The 17990-nt window shown below is 38.2% G+C and overlaps 1 protein-coding gene and 1 long non-coding RNA gene across 2 annotated transcripts in view; both read left to right on the top strand.

Annotated features, from left to right (window-relative positions):
• The first annotated feature begins 8060 nt into the window (after positions 1 to 8060).
• On the top strand, positions 8061 to 12525 carry LOC135303406 (uncharacterized). Its single transcript, XR_010364898.1, has 3 exons — positions 8061 to 8275; positions 11512 to 11556; positions 12460 to 12525. It is a non-coding gene; the product is annotated as an uncharacterized LOC135303406 (long non-coding RNA).
• A 101-nt stretch (positions 12526 to 12626) lies between these two features.
• LOC135302319 (mucin-5AC-like) overlaps positions 12627 to 17990 on the top strand; it is a 32553-nt gene continuing 27189 nt past the window's right edge. Inside the window, exons 1-8 of the mRNA XM_064422689.1 lie at positions 12627 to 12651; positions 12921 to 13182; positions 13598 to 13712; positions 14330 to 14420; positions 15247 to 15356; positions 15569 to 15785; positions 16725 to 16850; positions 17283 to 17400. Of these exons, the coding sequence (XP_064278759.1) occupies positions 12627 to 12651; positions 12921 to 13182; positions 13598 to 13712; positions 14330 to 14420; positions 15247 to 15356; positions 15569 to 15785; positions 16725 to 16850; positions 17283 to 17400 (1064 nt within the window). The remainder of the gene's footprint in view (positions 12652 to 12920; positions 13183 to 13597; positions 13713 to 14329; positions 14421 to 15246; positions 15357 to 15568; positions 15786 to 16724; positions 16851 to 17282; positions 17401 to 17990) is intronic.

Consider the following 17990-nt stretch of genomic DNA (forward strand, 5'->3'; position numbering starts at 1 on the left):
TCTATATGCAATGCAGTTTAATAAGCTACCTTGATATTACTCTTGATTTAGATGCTCAAAAGAATAGAGTTAAGAGGTTTAAATACTTATTTCAGCTACAATAAACTGACTGCCTGAGATCCATCGACATTCTGCTTTGACTGGCCCCTAAATACCATATGCAGAATAGCAATTAATTTAAGCCAAGTGTGAGTTGTTTTGCATGTTCTTTCTGTTTGTAAAAAACAAAACTTAAAATTGCAACTCACCTCAGCAGTAAAATAATAACAACAATCAATACAGATGTATTGCTCTGGAAACCACTTATTGCAACTAAAATTAGTCAAGCAGTGCGGTCAAAGAAACACCAAGATTCTTACTTTGAATTGTGTCCTGTCCATGTTTAAACACAGACATAGGCAGAAATAACCAGATTGTGTTTACTAAGTACTTTAAATGAGTTGTAAGTGGTTTGAAAATCAGTTCAACTGCTTTATTTACCCCAGCAGTGGCAGGCAGCAGTCTGCTGTCCCGTAATTCTTGCTTGGTCTTAAAATAGAGGGTGATGCCATGATCTGTGGAAAGCAGAAGCTTGCTTACCCCTGTTCCTGCTCTGCCCCTCTCATTGTGTTTTCTGGCTGCAGAGCACCCTCAGAGAGCAGGTGCTGTACTCAGCCCCAGGCCAGGCTCTCTTCCCAGTGTCTGGTACTCACCAGGGTTTGACAGATGAAATGAGAAATGGAGAGCATTTTACCAGTCACAGCCACAAGGGTCACAGTCCCTCTCCTTCATGGAAGTGGCAGCTCTTGTGATGTCCTATGTACATGGCAATGCCTAGGGATTTGGAAAATCCTACTTTTAGGAAGCATTTTAGGGAAGATGACTATATGTAGGAAAAGGAATTAAACTAGAACACTGATTCCCTGTTCCTGAGCAGGCAGAAGCACATTTAGCAATCTCATGGTGGCTTTTAACAGCTAAAGAGGATCTCTGAAATTTAAATAGGAATGAGTTAGGAAAACAAAGATGGAAACAGAATTAGTAGTAAAAGGCTGGTACTGCAACATTAGATGTGTTAGAAGATGAGTACTTGTATGACCTAGAAGCTCCCTCCAAGAAATTTCAAGCCACAAATATGTCTTCTATAAAACATACTATTTTAATGTACCCAAGAATTTGGAGGAATAATAAATCATAAACCACTTATTTTTCCCCCCAAAACTATAGAAAAATAATTAAATTCACAGTGGATAATCTTGTACAAAAGGGTGATGACATTTTGAAGCCAGGACATCCACTGACAAGGAGGGACAGAATCATAAGCTTGGCTACTCAGACAGAAGGTCAGCTGAGCCTCTAAACTCAGTTTGCAGATAAGAGTTAAATTAGAGCCTGTAATCTTCAGACTGAATTAAAAATTGCCTGCCAATATGGGCACAATGTTAGTCTATTAAGGTTTGAGGATATGTGCAGCACGATGAGTGTGCTCAGATGTGAAGTTTTACAAAGAACATGTGCAGAAGTGACTCATCAAGTGTCACTGAGAAAGCCTCACAAGGAAAAGTACACCAAAATATGTTCAACAGCAGATTCTGAAATAGGCAAAGAAATAAAAATACAAACTCAAGACTGGTTTGGGAAACTAAAAAGTCATTAAAATGAGGGGGTATATGCAGTTATTGGGACAGAAGAAATAACTATGACAAGCTTGTGAAGAAGAAAAACAAAAGAAAAAATTGAACTGTATTGAAGTCTCCCACCAAGGATTCAAAAGGTCAGATTTGGCTCATATATGTTATGAGTATACAACAGAATAAGCACTTTATGAAAAAAAAAATCTTTATTTCTTTATGAAACAAAGAAAAGACAAGCAAACCCACAATAGTGCCAAACAGATAACAAAATGCCAAACAGATAAGAAAGCATTGGTGGTGATTCTAGTCCAGAAAGGTGAACTCAGCACTATGCACAAGAGGAAAACAAAGCTGAAATCCTGCCAGATGAACCAAATGAGAGCTATAAACATCATCCTAACACTGTGAGAACCAGACAAATACTGAAGGTGAAAAACCCACCAGGTTTCACGCAATGGATATACATGGTATACAATGGAAAAGTTGTGCTTTCAGCTGAATTAAGTGCCCTGATGTGCTGGCTTGTATGCCACATGCCAGGAGACTCCTCAGCACAGGCTTCCCACAGGGCCACAGCCTTCTTTGGACATCTACCTGCCCTGGTGTGGGGTCCGTGGGCTGCAGGTGGATTTCTGCTCCTCCATGGACCTCCATGGGCTAGAGGGGCACACTCTGGGCTGCACCATGGCCTGCAGGGGAATCTCTGCTCCAGCACTTTCTCCCCTTCCTTCTGCAGTGACCTTGGTGCCTGCAGAGCTGTTTCACATATTCTCACTCCTCTGGCTGCAATGCTTCTGTGGAGTAATTTATTTCCACTTCCTAAATACATTGTCCCAGAGTCATTTCCAGCATCATGGAAGAGCTCAGTTTTGAGTTCTGGCTGGAGCTGGCTGGCATTGGCTCTATGGAATGTGGGGAATCAGCCCTATAGTCCCCCTGCTGTGAAAACCTTGCCACACCAAACAAATACAACAGTGAATTTAAGGACATTCAACATGGTTAAAGTGATTCACCACATCTCTGGGCAGAGAATGCATCAAAATAGCTCTGAGGAGAAGGATTGGGGTGTTGGCAGATGAGAAGCTTGATGTTCCAGATGTCAAACCAATGGCATCCTAGGCTGTATCAAAAGCAGTGTGGCCAGCAGCTCGAGGGAGGGAATTAATCTGGAGCACTGCATCCAGCTCTGGAGCATAAGAAGAACTTGGACCTGTTGGAATGAGTCAAAAGAAGGGCTACGAAGATGATCGGGGAGCTGGAGCACCTCTCCTGTCAGGAAAGACTGAGAGGGTTTTTCAGCCTGAAAAACAGAAGATTCTGGAGAGACCTTAGAGAAGCCTTTCAGTCTCTAAAATGTGCCTACAAGAAAGCTGGAGAGGGACTTGTACTAGGGCAGAAAGAGACAGGAGAACGGGGAATGGCTTCAAAGTGAAAGGGGGCAGGTTTATATTAGATATTGGGAAGAAATTCTTTACCATGAGGGTGGTGAAACACTGGGGCTGGTCGCTGAGAGAATCTGTGGATGTGCCATCCCTGTAAGTGTTCAGGCCAGGTTGGATGGGGCTTTGAGCAACGTGGCCTAGTGGAAGGTGTTCCACAGCACGAGGTTGGAACTAGACAAGCTATAATACAAACCCACACACTTAAGGTGTCACTCTGTAATTAAGGTACATGGGCTAATACTGCTGAAAAATTATTTCTAACCTTCACTGCTCTTAGCTCTCACCCTTTTTTTCCCATTTAGACAATCTTAGAAAGTTTTCTTCCACTTTCCACAGTACCTTGCATAACCAGTTCTAAAATTACTATAGCAAAGTAAAATGTGATAACAGTATATAACTCAGAGCTCATCTGCCATGCACTGATAGAGTTTAACTTTCTCTCCACATGATTTTCAGCCTTGTTTTCTCTGGAGAAACCTCTATGATGTGGGCCACGTTATACTAAAAAAACCCAGACTGTATAATTTATTCTAAGAACCAGGGAAAGGAGCCCGTGGCCAGAGAGCATCCAGCATTTTCTTCCACAGTGGCAGTGCACATATTTATTGTGGGGAAGGTAACAGAGCATTGAAAGAAAGGGTGGAGAGTGAATCCCTGGGAAGGGCTGGAAAGTAAAACCCTGGGGAGTAACCTGTAGACTGATGGAAGGAAAGAATGACCGAGGCTATCAGAGACAGGTGAGAAAACTTCAGCAGGACAAGCTGAGGACAGCAACTAAACCTCTACAGAGCTTGGGGAAAGGGTGTGCCAGATCCTCTGCTTAAGTTAATACCAACTTCGTTGACCTTAATTGCAGGCTGTCATTATGTTACGTTACTTTCCACTCCACAATGGGCTCTTCTCTGAGCAATCCAATTCTTTCATTTTGCCAGTTGACATGGCAAGCAATGGCTTCACAGATCTGAGGCACAATGCCTGGGCACAAACCCAAGCCAGACACAAAACCCGCTGTCCCAGCTGCCTCTGATTTATCTCACTTGTGAGGAGGTACAAGTTCTTATCTCTACAGGAGCTGTAATGTGAACACAAAAGGCTTGATTTGTGTTCAGATGATTTGGGTTTTTACTAAGCCTTACTACTACCACTACCTAAATTCTGAATGCTTACCTTTGCCACCCTCATGTTATATGATCTACTTTCAGGTTATAATTATGGTATTTATAGTATATATGATACTGAAGTTTTATCTGGCATTTGCAATTTTAGATTAAACCAGTACAGTCAATGTCACAAGTTTTGCTCCTACTTCTGTGCGAGAAAGCAAGAAAAAAAGGTAAAATTGGAGATTTTATATCCATCCTCAGAATTATTTGATTGATTTTTACAAGAGGTACTTTTAGTGATTAATCCATTGGTACAGATTTTTGAAACAAGACCAAAATGAGAGAAGAGTATTTGTCAGCCATATCCTTGGCTGTTGCAGTCAACTTCCAATGACTTCCAATAATTTTCCAGTAACTGGTGTCTGTCATCTCTACAGATCTATCCTGAAATAATTGCCATAGAATTAATACTGAGATGTCAAGACAAGCTTCTGGTTTTTACACATGTTAAAACTGAGAAAAACAGAAAAAAATGCACTAAATAAATAAATAATGCCTTTGACATTTCCCTGAAAATTTCCTCTTGGAAATGAAAGTACTTTGTTTTAGTGCCAGCCAAAACCAAAAAATGTGGTCCCTTGGCATATTCCTGATACAAGTTAACAGAAAAACAGCTGCTAAGTTTCTGTTATTAAAGCACTTCAAAACTTGGTTCTGGAGTTTCTTTCCCCCATACAACAGAAGGTGAGAGCTTGCTCCTATGTAAACTCTTTTCACTGTGTTATCTGGGAAACTGAGAAGTCCTTGAACAACTGTTTTTTAATCTCTGTGAAACACTTGAAGCAGTTCTTGTAACCAATGAACATGTTTGCTTAAATCCTTGTAATTTTTGTGATACTTTCATCTACAGATGTAATTCCCCTAGCAACCGTTAAAAAACAAAAAAAAAAAAACTTATAGCTTTCAAAATTTCATAAGCCACCTAACAGAGTGACCTGAATTTGGGTTGGACTCAATGATATTGAAGGTCTCTTCCAACCTAGTCACTATGTGAATTCTGTGAATTTCTTCTGCACCTGTTAATGTTATTAACAATTTCATCCACTCCTTGGGGTGGAGAGGGAGGAAGAGAGAGGCTGTAAGGTTGAATAAGCTGAATACTGGAACATGTCTGAACATCCCTAGAGATCAAAAATCTCAGACTCAGACTGAGCAGTAGCAATCAAACCAACTCCAGAACATAGAAAGGTTTGAGCAAAATTCCTGGAGAATATCTTTTGAAGAACACCTTTGAGTAGAACTGGGACAGCCTTCTGAACAACAACTGTGCACTGCTAAATGCTTTGTGGAATAACATATTGAAGTCTGACATGCATTGCTTTGGTCAAAAAGAGTTATTAGAGCTAAAATTAAAAACTATCTTAGAAAAAGAGAGGAAGTGTTTGATATTAGCATTCTGCCTAGCAACAGTTCCGTTAAAAGAGACAGGGCAAAACAGAAAGCAGCCCTGACGCCAGTGACACTCCTAATCATCCTAGGTATGGACATCTTCATCACCTTTACTAGATGAGTATGAAAAGCATTGATTGCCCCTCAGAAAGCTCATCCCTTTATCAGTATTGCCTTGCTCTTACACAGCCAGTGGAAAACAAGAAACTCTCTCCGCATGTTTCAAAGCAGCACAGGAAGATCCTGACTTTCTGTTAATTCCCTCATGCAGAGGTGGGTGTAACTGAGAAGGGAGGCAAGCTCTGCTCCTCCTAACCATCACAAACAGCCTACTGCTAAAGGCACATGCACGTTGGTTGCTGAAAGCCGAGTTTGTTGGGTGGCTTGTCTAATTGTGTAAGTGAGACTAGAGTATATTTGTTTAATACAGCTAGCTGGTCACGTAAACAAGAAACCATTTGCTTTCTCTATGTACAGATGAATTTATATTCATTATGAGTACTGGCACAGAATAAAACAATGTTCTATGGGCAGGAAATGCAGTATTTTCTTTTCTCCTGGTTTGCTGAAGCATAAAGATACAGATTTAGAGTGTGTAAACAGCTTACTAGTGATTAGGAAGATGTAACTTTATTAAACATCCTGGACATTTTGAGAGAGAACATGTTTTATACTAGAGCAGGCCAAAATGTTGCCATAGCACGCTTCCACTGATTTCAATCCAGAAATCAAATCCAGATAACACTCCATAAAAAACCCTATTTTTAAATCATTTATAGCACTAACTATGTGAGGCTCTGATCTCTTTAGGGCTAAACAGAAGTGGAAATAGGGGTTCAACTGGAAGAAATGGAAAGAAAATTACATCATTCAATTCAGTAACTCCTGAATGGAATATTGCATTATACACCCCTATTCTTTTACGGAAATATTTTAAAATGTATAATTGCAGGGTAGGATTTTGGTAAGAACCCAAGGTTCTTACGTTATGGCTGTGATCCCATTTTACATTAGAACACCTTCCCGAAGTTGTGTTCTTCCCCTGCTTCAGCAGAAATGATAAACACAAGCAGACATTGTTGAACTGCATCTTACAGACATGTAGAAGGTAAAACGGTCCCATTTTACCCAAAGAAATTCCTTTCTGCCTCTCCACATATCCTAGTTTTTGTGGTTTTTTTCTCTTTACTCCTGAGGCTCCCCCACCCCAAGTTATATCTCCCAAATCCTTCTGGCTAAATCCCCCACTGAGCAGCATCCTTCATTCCATTCTTTATGATGGAGATTTTTTTAATCCATCAGCTACCTGCACTCTGGAAAACTGTGAGGAGGCTAAAGCTGAGGTGAATTGAGGAAAAATGATGTATATACCAAGTGCTGGACTGGAAATTGTTTTTGCCAAACCTAGCAGTTTGAAAGAATTGTTTCAGTAACTTTGAATAGTTTTGTCCATCTTTTACTATTAAAGTAAGATCCATTGACCTAGGAAATAGACAGAAATCTGCCTGGAGTAACTCATCCAACCTCCAATGCCAAGCTAAAAAAGATAAAGTGACAAGAAGTAGAAATACTGTCTGCACTTATTGTAGTATGCATTTGTTCCTGCTTTTGAAATGATTGCCCAGTAAAACTGCAAAAAGGCAATGCTCAGGAAAAAAAAAAGGTGTGTTAAACCTTTACTGGCAAGCCTTATACCCTTGATTCGTTGCCTGTTTCACTAATTTGTAGTTCTCATAGCTCTGTGGATGTGAACGGAATTAAACAAGAATGATTCTGAAACAATGTAATCATGATCACAGACTATAATCAATCTTTTTAGTCCTAGAAAGCTGCCACGAGACTGGCTGGCTGGCTGGCTTCTGATGTTTTCTATGAGAAGACAAAACCAGAGAACTGAAAAGTAGATTTTAAGGTTTAAGGCCACCTCTAACAAATGCAGGATAGGTGTGAGTGAGTCTTTCTCATCTGGGTGCCTGATGCCTGTGAGTGCCACACACGGGGATTTCCATGGCATACACTCAGACTGGCCACATGAGACTGCAGCACCCTTCAAGGTTATTATTCTGTTTTTTTTACAAGAAGATTAGCTGCCCCAATAAGCATAGAGGGACTTCTCGATGCTGGGTCCCCACATATTAAATATTCCACAAATTTCAGAAATCAGTGGGGTTTTTTTGCCAAGAAGTTGCCTGGCATCAATTGTATTACTGAAAAACTTGGAACACTTACTTGCCGTCCATCTGCATAACTGTAAAGCAACACCAAATTAAATTTGTTCCAGGACCTGTTATTTGTGGAGGAGGAGTTGCATTTTATTTGCAATCACTTCTTTAGTGGATAGAATCTTAAAATGTACATACGTAAATGTATTTACTCCTCCCAAAATGCAAATAGTGGCCAGTTCTGAGGAAGGAAGAGCATCCTCTGTTTACCTGTTCAATAGCTAAAATCCCCCAAACCTCACCTTTCTACACTCTCTGAATCAATCTGGGACTGAAGCCAAAGTCACCTGCTATATAAGAGCGACAAAGCACAGGTGAACTGCAGTCCTGATCAAGTTTAGACCAAACATCCTTGTGCCAAACTCCACTCAAGATGGGGTTTGGCAGGGGGATATTGCTACCAGAATGGGCTTTCCTGTTAGCAGTTTGCTGTATCCATCAAATAGGTAAGAAATTTTCTTTTTTTAATTGGGAAAAGAAACACTACTCTGTTTAGACCTAGTAATATATTTTAAACATCTATACTAATTGATTCATATAAGAGATGGCTGACAAAATTTCTTTATATATTTTCATTTTAAATGTCTATCTATTAACTGGACCAATTTAATATTGCCTCAAACTTCTGTATATAACTACATATGGAAAGTAGCCTTGAAGATCAAATTAAAAAAAAATCTTATCCATGTCTTAAAATGTCAGATTTTCAGTGTCCCATATGCCTCCAAAAAAACTCTTATCCATGTCTTAAAATGTCAGATTTTCAGTGTCCCATATGCCTTAAAAAAGCATTTTATTCCTGTTGCATTTTGTATTATAATTCCTTATGAATGTTATGGTTCTTATGAAATATAAACCACTGCATTTTCCAGTAGCTAGATCAGACCACTGGTCAATCTTTTTCAATATTTTGTCACCTACCAGGGGCTAACACCAGATTTTTCAACATTTTTTGCAACTTCTTTTGCAAAAGAAACCAGGAGGGTATATTCATATGGCAGGGATTTTCAGTAACTAATTGTGCAGTAACTAATTTATAATACCCTATGCAAAATACTTATATAAATTACAGATATTGAGTATGAGCAGGACAGGGACACAACAATCTGTTATTTTGGATGGGTTTTTTTACCTGTCAGTATTATAGTCATCAGGGCTGGTCTTGGCAGTTTTTATTATTATGAGGAGCCCTGTTAAGTTGATGGGACCAATCGAATTTGAGCTACTTGCAGGAGTACAAGCTTGATAAGTCAGTCCTGTTCATGTACAGTAATTTCTGGCCTGTCAGCTGACATTTTAAGATCTGCAGATTGCCTAGGTAAATTTATCTTGCATATCATTTTCAAAATATTGAGAAGTGCAAATATAATTTAAGGCTGCTTTATAGTTTGTGAAATAAACACTAAATCACTGGCTAGCTGATCTATATTGTTCTTGAAAACACACCGATCTCATAGAGTATAAACTTCTGTTTGGAGTTATGCAGTGTTGGTCAGAAGTGTTTTCAGCCCTTCATGGAACAAGAAAGTTATTTCTCCTGTGCAGTGCTAATCTGATAACCTGCTTTGACAAATGAGCGGTGATTAGACAGTGCCCAGCAAGCACCTCTTTATTTGAAACACACCTTGTGGGAAATATTTTCCGATATCCGGACTAAAGAATAATGGTCCCATCCCATGCCATCTCCTCAAACATTGTGTAACTGCCTTTATATTTTGTGTCAAATATTAACTTTTATAAACTGGTGACAACAATAATTACCAGATGGACATAGACTTTCCAGGATGCATCCAAAAATTTGTAATCATCAGGTTAGTTTCCACATTATCAAAGAGTAAATTTCTTACAACCGAGAGAAACTTATTTTTATCACAGTAAACAACGTGGCATTGTGTAATTGCTAAACAAACCACTGCAGGTAGAATTTCCTTGGGAATGATGTATTTGCTAAGTAAACAAAGGCTCCTGCTGTTTCCTTGAGAAAAATTAACAGAACAAACTGCATATATAGATCTATTTTGCTGTGTTACAAAGGTTCCTGCACTAGAATAAACAAACCTTCTGTGATTCTATGCCTGCCGAGATTCCTATGGATATGTTATGTGAAAGCAAACTTCAGCCTATTATGTAGAGTTAAAGAGGTATTTCTCTTACCTGATCTGTATCAATTTTTTCACCAATTATATTTTCATAAATTATAATCAGTATAAATTATAATGATGTGAAAACATTTACTTAATATTATTATCTATGATACTCAAAGATGGGCAGGAAATGGAAAATGGTTGAACTCTGTCCCACGTTAGTTATTTGCACATCACTAGCAGTCTAGCACAAAGTAAAATGAGAAAAGAATTAAAAGCTTTGAGCTGAAAGAAACTGCATACACTGCAGCAACTTCTAGCTATGGAGGGGTTGCCCAGAACCCTCTGCTGCAATGCCAGTAATCTCTTGGGGCTCTCTTTGTGAACTCTTCTCACCTATTGTATAAGGAAAAGGGGGTCTGACTTAGGGAAAACTCCATAGGCAGTTCTGCTTTGACTGAGAAATTCACTAGACACCTACAGTGCTCATTCACATAACCCAGGTAAGGATTCAGATATTAGTAATTTCATCACTTTAATCCTGTGAGGATTTAGACTTGGCAGGTTAAAGGTACCTATTAGTCAATCTGCTACAAGCACAGTTATCACATCCTCAGGGCATTCAGTCTTTCACAAAATAAAGTGGCAACCCTTCAATTTTTACAGGAAATGCCTGATATATTTACTTATAAAATACAAGATCTTAGAATGTCAACCCAGGAGGTCAGGGTCAGTCTTTTTCTAGGAATCAAAGCATTCCAGAGAATATTTGTCAGCTCTCAAAGGTCTTTGCTTCAGGTGTTGTAGCAAGAACCCTTGGTCAAATAGCTTTGTAGCACGATGCTTAAAGTTTTCTGCAGAGGTGAGTTTGAATGGTCTTTGAGTGAGTAGATGGGTAGAACAGGAAACCTGGTTCATGAGGTTACTTCTGGGTTACTGCTCAGGCTGTGGCCCTTGTACTGTCCCTCAGAGGTTCCTGCTTGTACCCAGCTGTAGAGCAAACCTAGATCCATATTGGATGCTTCCCATCTGCTCCCTGAGAAAAGGCCCTATGCTTAGGCACTAAAGAAACTCATAAATATCTGCAGCCATTATTGGATGAAGCTTGAAGCCCCTTGATTCTTTTAACCACTTCCATGCTTTTTCTTGTAACCTGGCTTCTACACAACAATTTTAATAAATGACTCACCTGCATTTTGTGAATACCTCCTGTATTGTCTCACATATTACTGAGATCTAGTGCAGCAGTGAAATAAGGGGTGTTATCCCATTATAAGAATATCTTTCAGTGAGTTTTGAGAGAAATAAAGAAAGCAGATATATGTTATTTGGATTACAATATGTTGTAAAGCATATTACAAAATACATTTGTTATTTGGGTTAGAAACTTTGAGTATTTGTAATAGAATGTCTCTTTCTATAATAACATTTTAGCTTTCTTGAGGAGCCTGTTTCATTTTCTCTGATAAGATAAAGGAGACTCTCCCCTGTGTTTTACAGGGTTGTATCTGGGTCCTTTGATCTTAGCTAAATGCTTTGCTTTAAAAGTTCAGGTACAGAATATTATTCTTAATATGCTTTTCACAATTTTTTCACAGGAGGTCAAACTGGAAGTCAGTTGTCTGGGAGTCTTCTACAGAATGGTACATTTATTTCTACTGTATATTTGTATTTATTTGCTACATCCATACTGAATAATAAAAATGCCTTAAAAAAACCCTCCTTAGCATATTGCCAGTGGTGCCAGATGAAAAGAAATGTTTATTAACATCTCTCTCTCTCTAAGAAGAGCAATATATTTACTAGACACCAGTTACTAAATTCACACATACATATTACACAGTATGGCTATATTTGTATAATAATAGTTAACTAAGAAAACAAATGTGTTTGTAGAGGCTGTATGCATATCTGCATGAACATGTACATGTAAAACCAAAGTGATGCTTGGTTCCTTTTAAAAAAAGGAAGTGAGACCACTTGGGCCTGTTGTGAAATCAGTGGCTGATGCTGAAACCAAGAAGGCAACCCATCCTCGCTGACTTTTACCATGTAATGATTTGTGTCTGTCCTGTACAACCAATGTGGGGCCATTTGGAAGAGTTTTCAGCCCCTTAATAGAAAAATATAAAACAGAGAAAAGGTGATAATTAAGGTTTTTATTCCCTCCTTAGAAAGAAGAGGTGTAATGAGAAGGCAGCTTTGCTTTTGTAGTAGTAAGAGGCTAATTTAGTACAGCTTAGCCCTTTGTATTGTTCTATGTCTCTGAAGAATTCTAATATTCTAATGAAGCACAATTTCATAAAAAGGTCAAGGTTAATGTGTAGCAAATGCAGAACATCACAGCTGAAAGCAATTTTCTTATGACTTAAGTATTCTGAGTTCAAATTTTACTGTCTAATTTTAACCTGTGTAAAATAAAACAGGCTTAACATTGTTTCCTTGGGTCTGGCATATTAACTCTCTAGTCCTTCCTGGGTGTATCCTACATGCAAATTTAGGTATTGTAATGCTAGTTTTTGATTTCTTTCTTATTTCTTTTCTAGCTTCAATCAAAATCTCAGATAACTGGAACGTCTTCTCACCACTGCTAACAAATCTAGCAATAACACGTAAGTAAAGGAAACTAAGGGTATTCAGTAAGTGTTCAGTTTTAATGGGTATAGACAGAAGACTTTAATATAGGTGGGGAAAGGTACTGATAAAGGAAGCCATGGATAATTCAGAAGAGAAACATGGTGATTAGAAATAAACTGTTCTCTTAGCTGAAGTGAAGGTGACTAATTGAGCTCTAGCTGAACATAACTGTAACCATTTGCAGGGTATGTGTAAGAGATATGAGTGATTAATGCATACACAGCTGTATAGTGGTTAGATAGAAAACAGCAAATGGAGCTAGGCAGGCAAAAAACATTTAGTGAGAAAATGAAGCTTTGGACAAGTTGATTTTCCCCAAGTGGAGTCTGGGGATTATAAGTAATTTTTAACAGCCAGTCTTAATTCACAGCTGCTAATCCTGCTCACAATGGCCGTGTGTGCAGCACATGGGGCAACTTCCACTTCAAGACCTTCGACGGGGACATATTCACCTTCCCTGGGCTCTGTAATTACGTTTTTGCCTCCCACTGCAACGCTCCCTATGAGGACTTCAACATCCAGATTAGGCGTGAAGTGGTGGCAAACACTCCAACAATCAACCACATCACCATGAAAATCGAAGGTGTTGTTGCTGAACTAACAAAAGATGCTGTCATGGTCGATGGCAACAGGTGAGTTCACTCATAACGCTTCTTAGGTATCCACAGGCTTTTTTTCCCCAATCTTTGCCAAGTATTTTGGTGTCTTTGCGGGGGGGGCGGAACAATTATGTATTCTTTAATAGATCTGACAACTTTACCAACATAAATTATGAATAAAATGCTATTAATTCATGTCATAGAAAATAAATCCTTCCATTAAGGATTGCCTCAAGAATAAAATTTGGATGAAATGTTCTGAGAAGCTGAATCCAAATTTACTTCCATATTTGATAGCGCTGGACCATCTTATTCTGTAATTGCTTTTCTTTCCCAAAAATACACTATTTTTGAATTCCTACAGATGGTGGACACCACAAGACTTTCCCTTCTTCTTATCAAACATTTGGGTCAGAAGCTAACTAGCATTCTTTCTGCCTTTTCCCAGAGTTCAGCTGCCATATAGTCAATCTGCTATTACGATAGAGAAGAGCAACATTTATGTGAAAGTCGGCAGCAAAATCGGTGTTGTGTTATTGTGGAATGAAAAGGACAGCATTCTGGTAAGAACTGCTCCTGGACCTGTTTACCCCTTCAGAGAACAGAGCTAATCTTTGATTAGGCCTGGCTCTACCTGTTATGGGGATTGCTATTGCCTTCTTATCTCACACTGTTGAGCAATTCTTTCTTAGTAAAGAGAGACTTGCGTCCAGGTAGTCCTAAAGAAAATTACATGGATTTATACCTAGTGAATGGCAAGCATCTGTTTAAAACAGGATGAAAAAATCACTTTCATTGTATCATTAGCTATTGGTATTATTATAGGGCCTAATTACCCCTTCAAATATATTTTTTAGCAGAATTTCACTCTCCTATGCCTTCATTTTTTTTCTGTGGATTTGATTTTCTTTCTGAAGAATCAATATACAGTGGCTAAGGATAGTATAGGTAGTACAGTGAAATTTGAAGTGTGTGTCAATAGTATCAATAGCTTGGACTCTGCAGTCAAATCTAAGCTGTCTTTATTCTATCCTTCATGCTTGAATTAAATTGCTAAATAAAATTCCACAGATCTGACAAGATATACTAAGAGACAGCAGATGCAACTGTTTTCTCTGGTCTTGAATATACTTTAGAATATTTATACTAACTTCTGTCAACTTGCTATTCATCATTTTAGCTGGAATTGAATGAGAAATATGCCAATCAGACTTGTGGACTTTGTGGTGACTTCAACGGCTTTCCCATATACAATGAGTTCATTTCAAACAGTAAGTGTTTTAATTTAAAAAAAAAAAAGTTTATAGGATCTCAAACAGGCTGACATCATCAGCATTCCTCTTTCCCATCCTGTCAAATAGTTTACCCATAAGATATGATTCAATCTCTATTTAAAAATATGTAGTAGAGAGATCAGATTATGTAAATTAATGCTTTGAGTGTAAATATAGTACTGATGCTAACAACTGATTGCATCTCTTGCTTGCCACTGTTGTAAACCATGCTGGTAAAACTAATCAGGTAACTCCATAAAAATGAGCAGATTTTCACTAATAAGATAATTAAATATAGAATATATTCAATAAAACAAAAGGCAATTATATTTTCTAGACAGTACATTTCTAGTTTCATTTTTGTCTCAAAATCCGTATATCCACATTTCCCTGTTTATTTGCATAGTCTTTGTAAGATCTTATCTTTTTAACTATTCCCAGCTTGAACATTTTCCTAAACCTTGTCTTACAACAATCTCCGTTCTCTAAATTCCCATTTAGATTTTTTTTCCTCTGCTCTGAATGGGCTGAAGATAATCCAAAACCAGTTTGTTATTTTTCTGGGAAAAATCTTAGTGTAATAAAATCTAGATGTAATAGGCTGAGAATTGTTTTCCAATGTTTGCTTTTTCCCGGGTGCTGTACAAGGTAAGTTGAGGTAGTGATGTAGTGCTTCCTTTGGAAGAGGTGATGATCACATTTAGCTTAAGGGAGCTGACTGTCTTGGCCAGCCTTGGCCCAAATTTTGAGAGAAAAAAAAGATAACAGGCAGTTGCTTTGAACAAAAACCTCTGATATTCATTATTAAACTTCTTTTCTACAGATATTAAGATGACAGCCTTGCAGTTTGGGAATATGCAGAAAATGGATGGGCCAACAGAACACTGTGAAGACTCCACTTCTATCCCGACATATAACTGCTCTGATAATCTTGTAAGGATCTTTTGACTTTCCTTTTGTTTTTCTTTCAAATTTATCCATTCCCTTCTACAACTTCATACAGGCCAATAGCAAAAGCCCTCAGGCAACAACAACTTAAAGAGAGCTATAAAATTATATTACATAATAATTACAAAAAAATAACAATACCAACCCCCCAACTTCTTTCTATTTACTGAGATTTGTCTATTTTTTTTCCTCCAAAGGATGACATTTGTGAGAAAACATTGACCAGCTCTGCGTTTGCAGACTGTAATGACCTAGTTGATGTTGAAGACTACATCAAGATTTGCCAAAATGACTTGTGCCGCTCTGCAGAATCTGAAAACAGCACATGCATCTGTGACACCTTCGCTGAGTACTCCCGGCAGTGTGCTCATGCTGGTGGGCAGCCCCTGGACTGGAGAACTTCAAAACTGTGCCGTGAGTATCACTGGAGACAGCCCTGCTTCATGCTCAGTAACTAACAAACAAGCTCTCAAATAATGCTGAGGATGCAGGAGGAGTTACAGCCTGTTCACAACTGAATCCTTTAGAAAATTCTGATGTATAAGTTCCAGCATGAAGACTTCAGCAAAAGAGCTAAGGATTTTAATGCAAACTGAATTAAACACTACCAAAACACTAACATGGGTACTCTAATGAGAACCAAAGTGTAATTTAATGAACCGGTACAGTAAAGGAAGCACATAAAGGAAAAACAAGAAGGAAGAATGAGGCATGCTTACTTGTTTGCTTGCATTCCTGATTCTTTTCCTCATGATGGCGCTAGCACTTGTTGTTCTCAGTTAACTGATTGGATCTTCACAGGTGTATGTCTAACTAATCACCTATTTATCTCCTCTTGCTTGATAGTGATGAGTTTGTATTGATTTAGACATATACTTGATTATGGGGTAGCTGTTGATAGTGTCACCAGCATTTGCTCCAAAACAAAAGCCCATGAGGTGCTATTTGTCCTTCTGATGGTATCTCAAAATGCAAATATACTAAAGCTTTAGGAACTTAAGTCTTACATTTCACTAGCAGTACAGGTGTTCATAGGGAAGGGAGCCTGTAGAAACAGACCTTGCTGGCTTTCTGAGGTTGTTACCTTGCTGTCCCCAGAAATCAGTCATTGAGCCAGTTCAGCACCAGAGTCATAGAATGCACATCTCAACTGTAAAATAGGGATTTAGGTGGTTAAAGTTGCAAATTTTGAGAGCTAGTGGTCAATTGCAGTTTGAGGTGTTGTTTTTTTTGTTGTTGTTGTTTGTTTGTTTTTTTATCTAGTTTACAAACTTAAATAGATATAAATATTTACATGTATAGAGAACTAGAAATGCTTTTGACTAAAAAAAAATCTCTTCCTTTAAATTTCAGCCAAGGAGTGTCCTTACAACATGCAGTACCAGGAGTGCAACTCCCCCTGTACTGATACGTGCACGAATCCTGAACGATCTCTGTTTTGTGAAGAACACTGTATTGATGGCTGTTTCTGCCCCCCAGGCAAGTCCTTAAGTACTCACATCTCTGATCTCAAAGAACAAGAGCTTACCTGTAGGTTCCATGGGATTTAAGCCTCATATAGTTGTATTTTTCACAGCTGCAAGTGACAAGTATTTGTCAAGTGTCAGCTGAGAAAAGATGTGTGAATTAATTGCCAACACGTGCAATATTCAGAAAGCAGGAAACAAGAAGAGCAATGAGATCAAGACTAATCTTTCAACCAAGTCCCTCTTTCAGAGCAGGTGGAATTTAGGAATACAAAGGTTGAATCCTTCCCTCTGCAGTCTGACACAGTTCTCTGTATTGCTGTGTCCACTCACAACAACTGCAGATCTCTTGTTAAGAAAATATTTAGGATTCATAACAAATAAAATGGTGTATAGGAAATGTGTCTTTAATTGATCAAGGTTTTGTCTTTTTTTTTTAATTTAGGGACTGTATTTGATGACATCAACAACTCTGGCTGCATTTCCCAGCAGGAGTGCTCCTGTATTTACAATGGCAAAACCTATGCTACGGGAGCTTCTTTTTCAGAGCCATGCCAGACCTGGTAACCTTTGTTACTTTTTTAACTCACTATTTCCTCTCATATATTCAATGGGTTTAATAGTTTATTATATGCAATTGCATCACGGGTAATTGATGTGTGTATTTAACTGACTGCTACATTTCCAAAGCACCCCTAAAGAACATTATTTGTTTTATTTAGCAACAGCCATCACTAGCTTTGCACTCTATCTCATGGTGATCAAAGCAAGGATTTACAATGTTTAGATTTCTCATCAATCAATTAAAATGCTTCCTCTTTGTTTATTTTGTTCAAACATTTGGAATTCTCTGAGGGGAATGAAGTTATAGTCATTAATGTATTTGCAAATATTTATTTTCTCTGGAGAAAGCAAGGGATGACACAATACAAGCTCGATTTCACAATTATTAATCCTGTACCTGTGCTCTACCACATCAGCTTTGAAAATAGACACAGTCTGCATCAGGAGCAGATGTGGAGTTACCTTTTCTTTTTTATTAGTCCATGATACAATTGTATTACAAAAAAAAAACCCAACAAAACAAGAAAACCACCCAGAAGATATTTTAACTTGTCATTGTACTTTATGTTACCTGAAAAAAGCCACACAA

The sequence above is a fragment of the Passer domesticus genome, chromosome 6, assembly GCF_036417665.1.
Source record: "Passer domesticus isolate bPasDom1 chromosome 6, bPasDom1.hap1, whole genome shotgun sequence".
NCBI classification, from domain to species: domain Eukaryota; kingdom Metazoa; phylum Chordata; class Aves; order Passeriformes; family Passeridae; genus Passer; species Passer domesticus.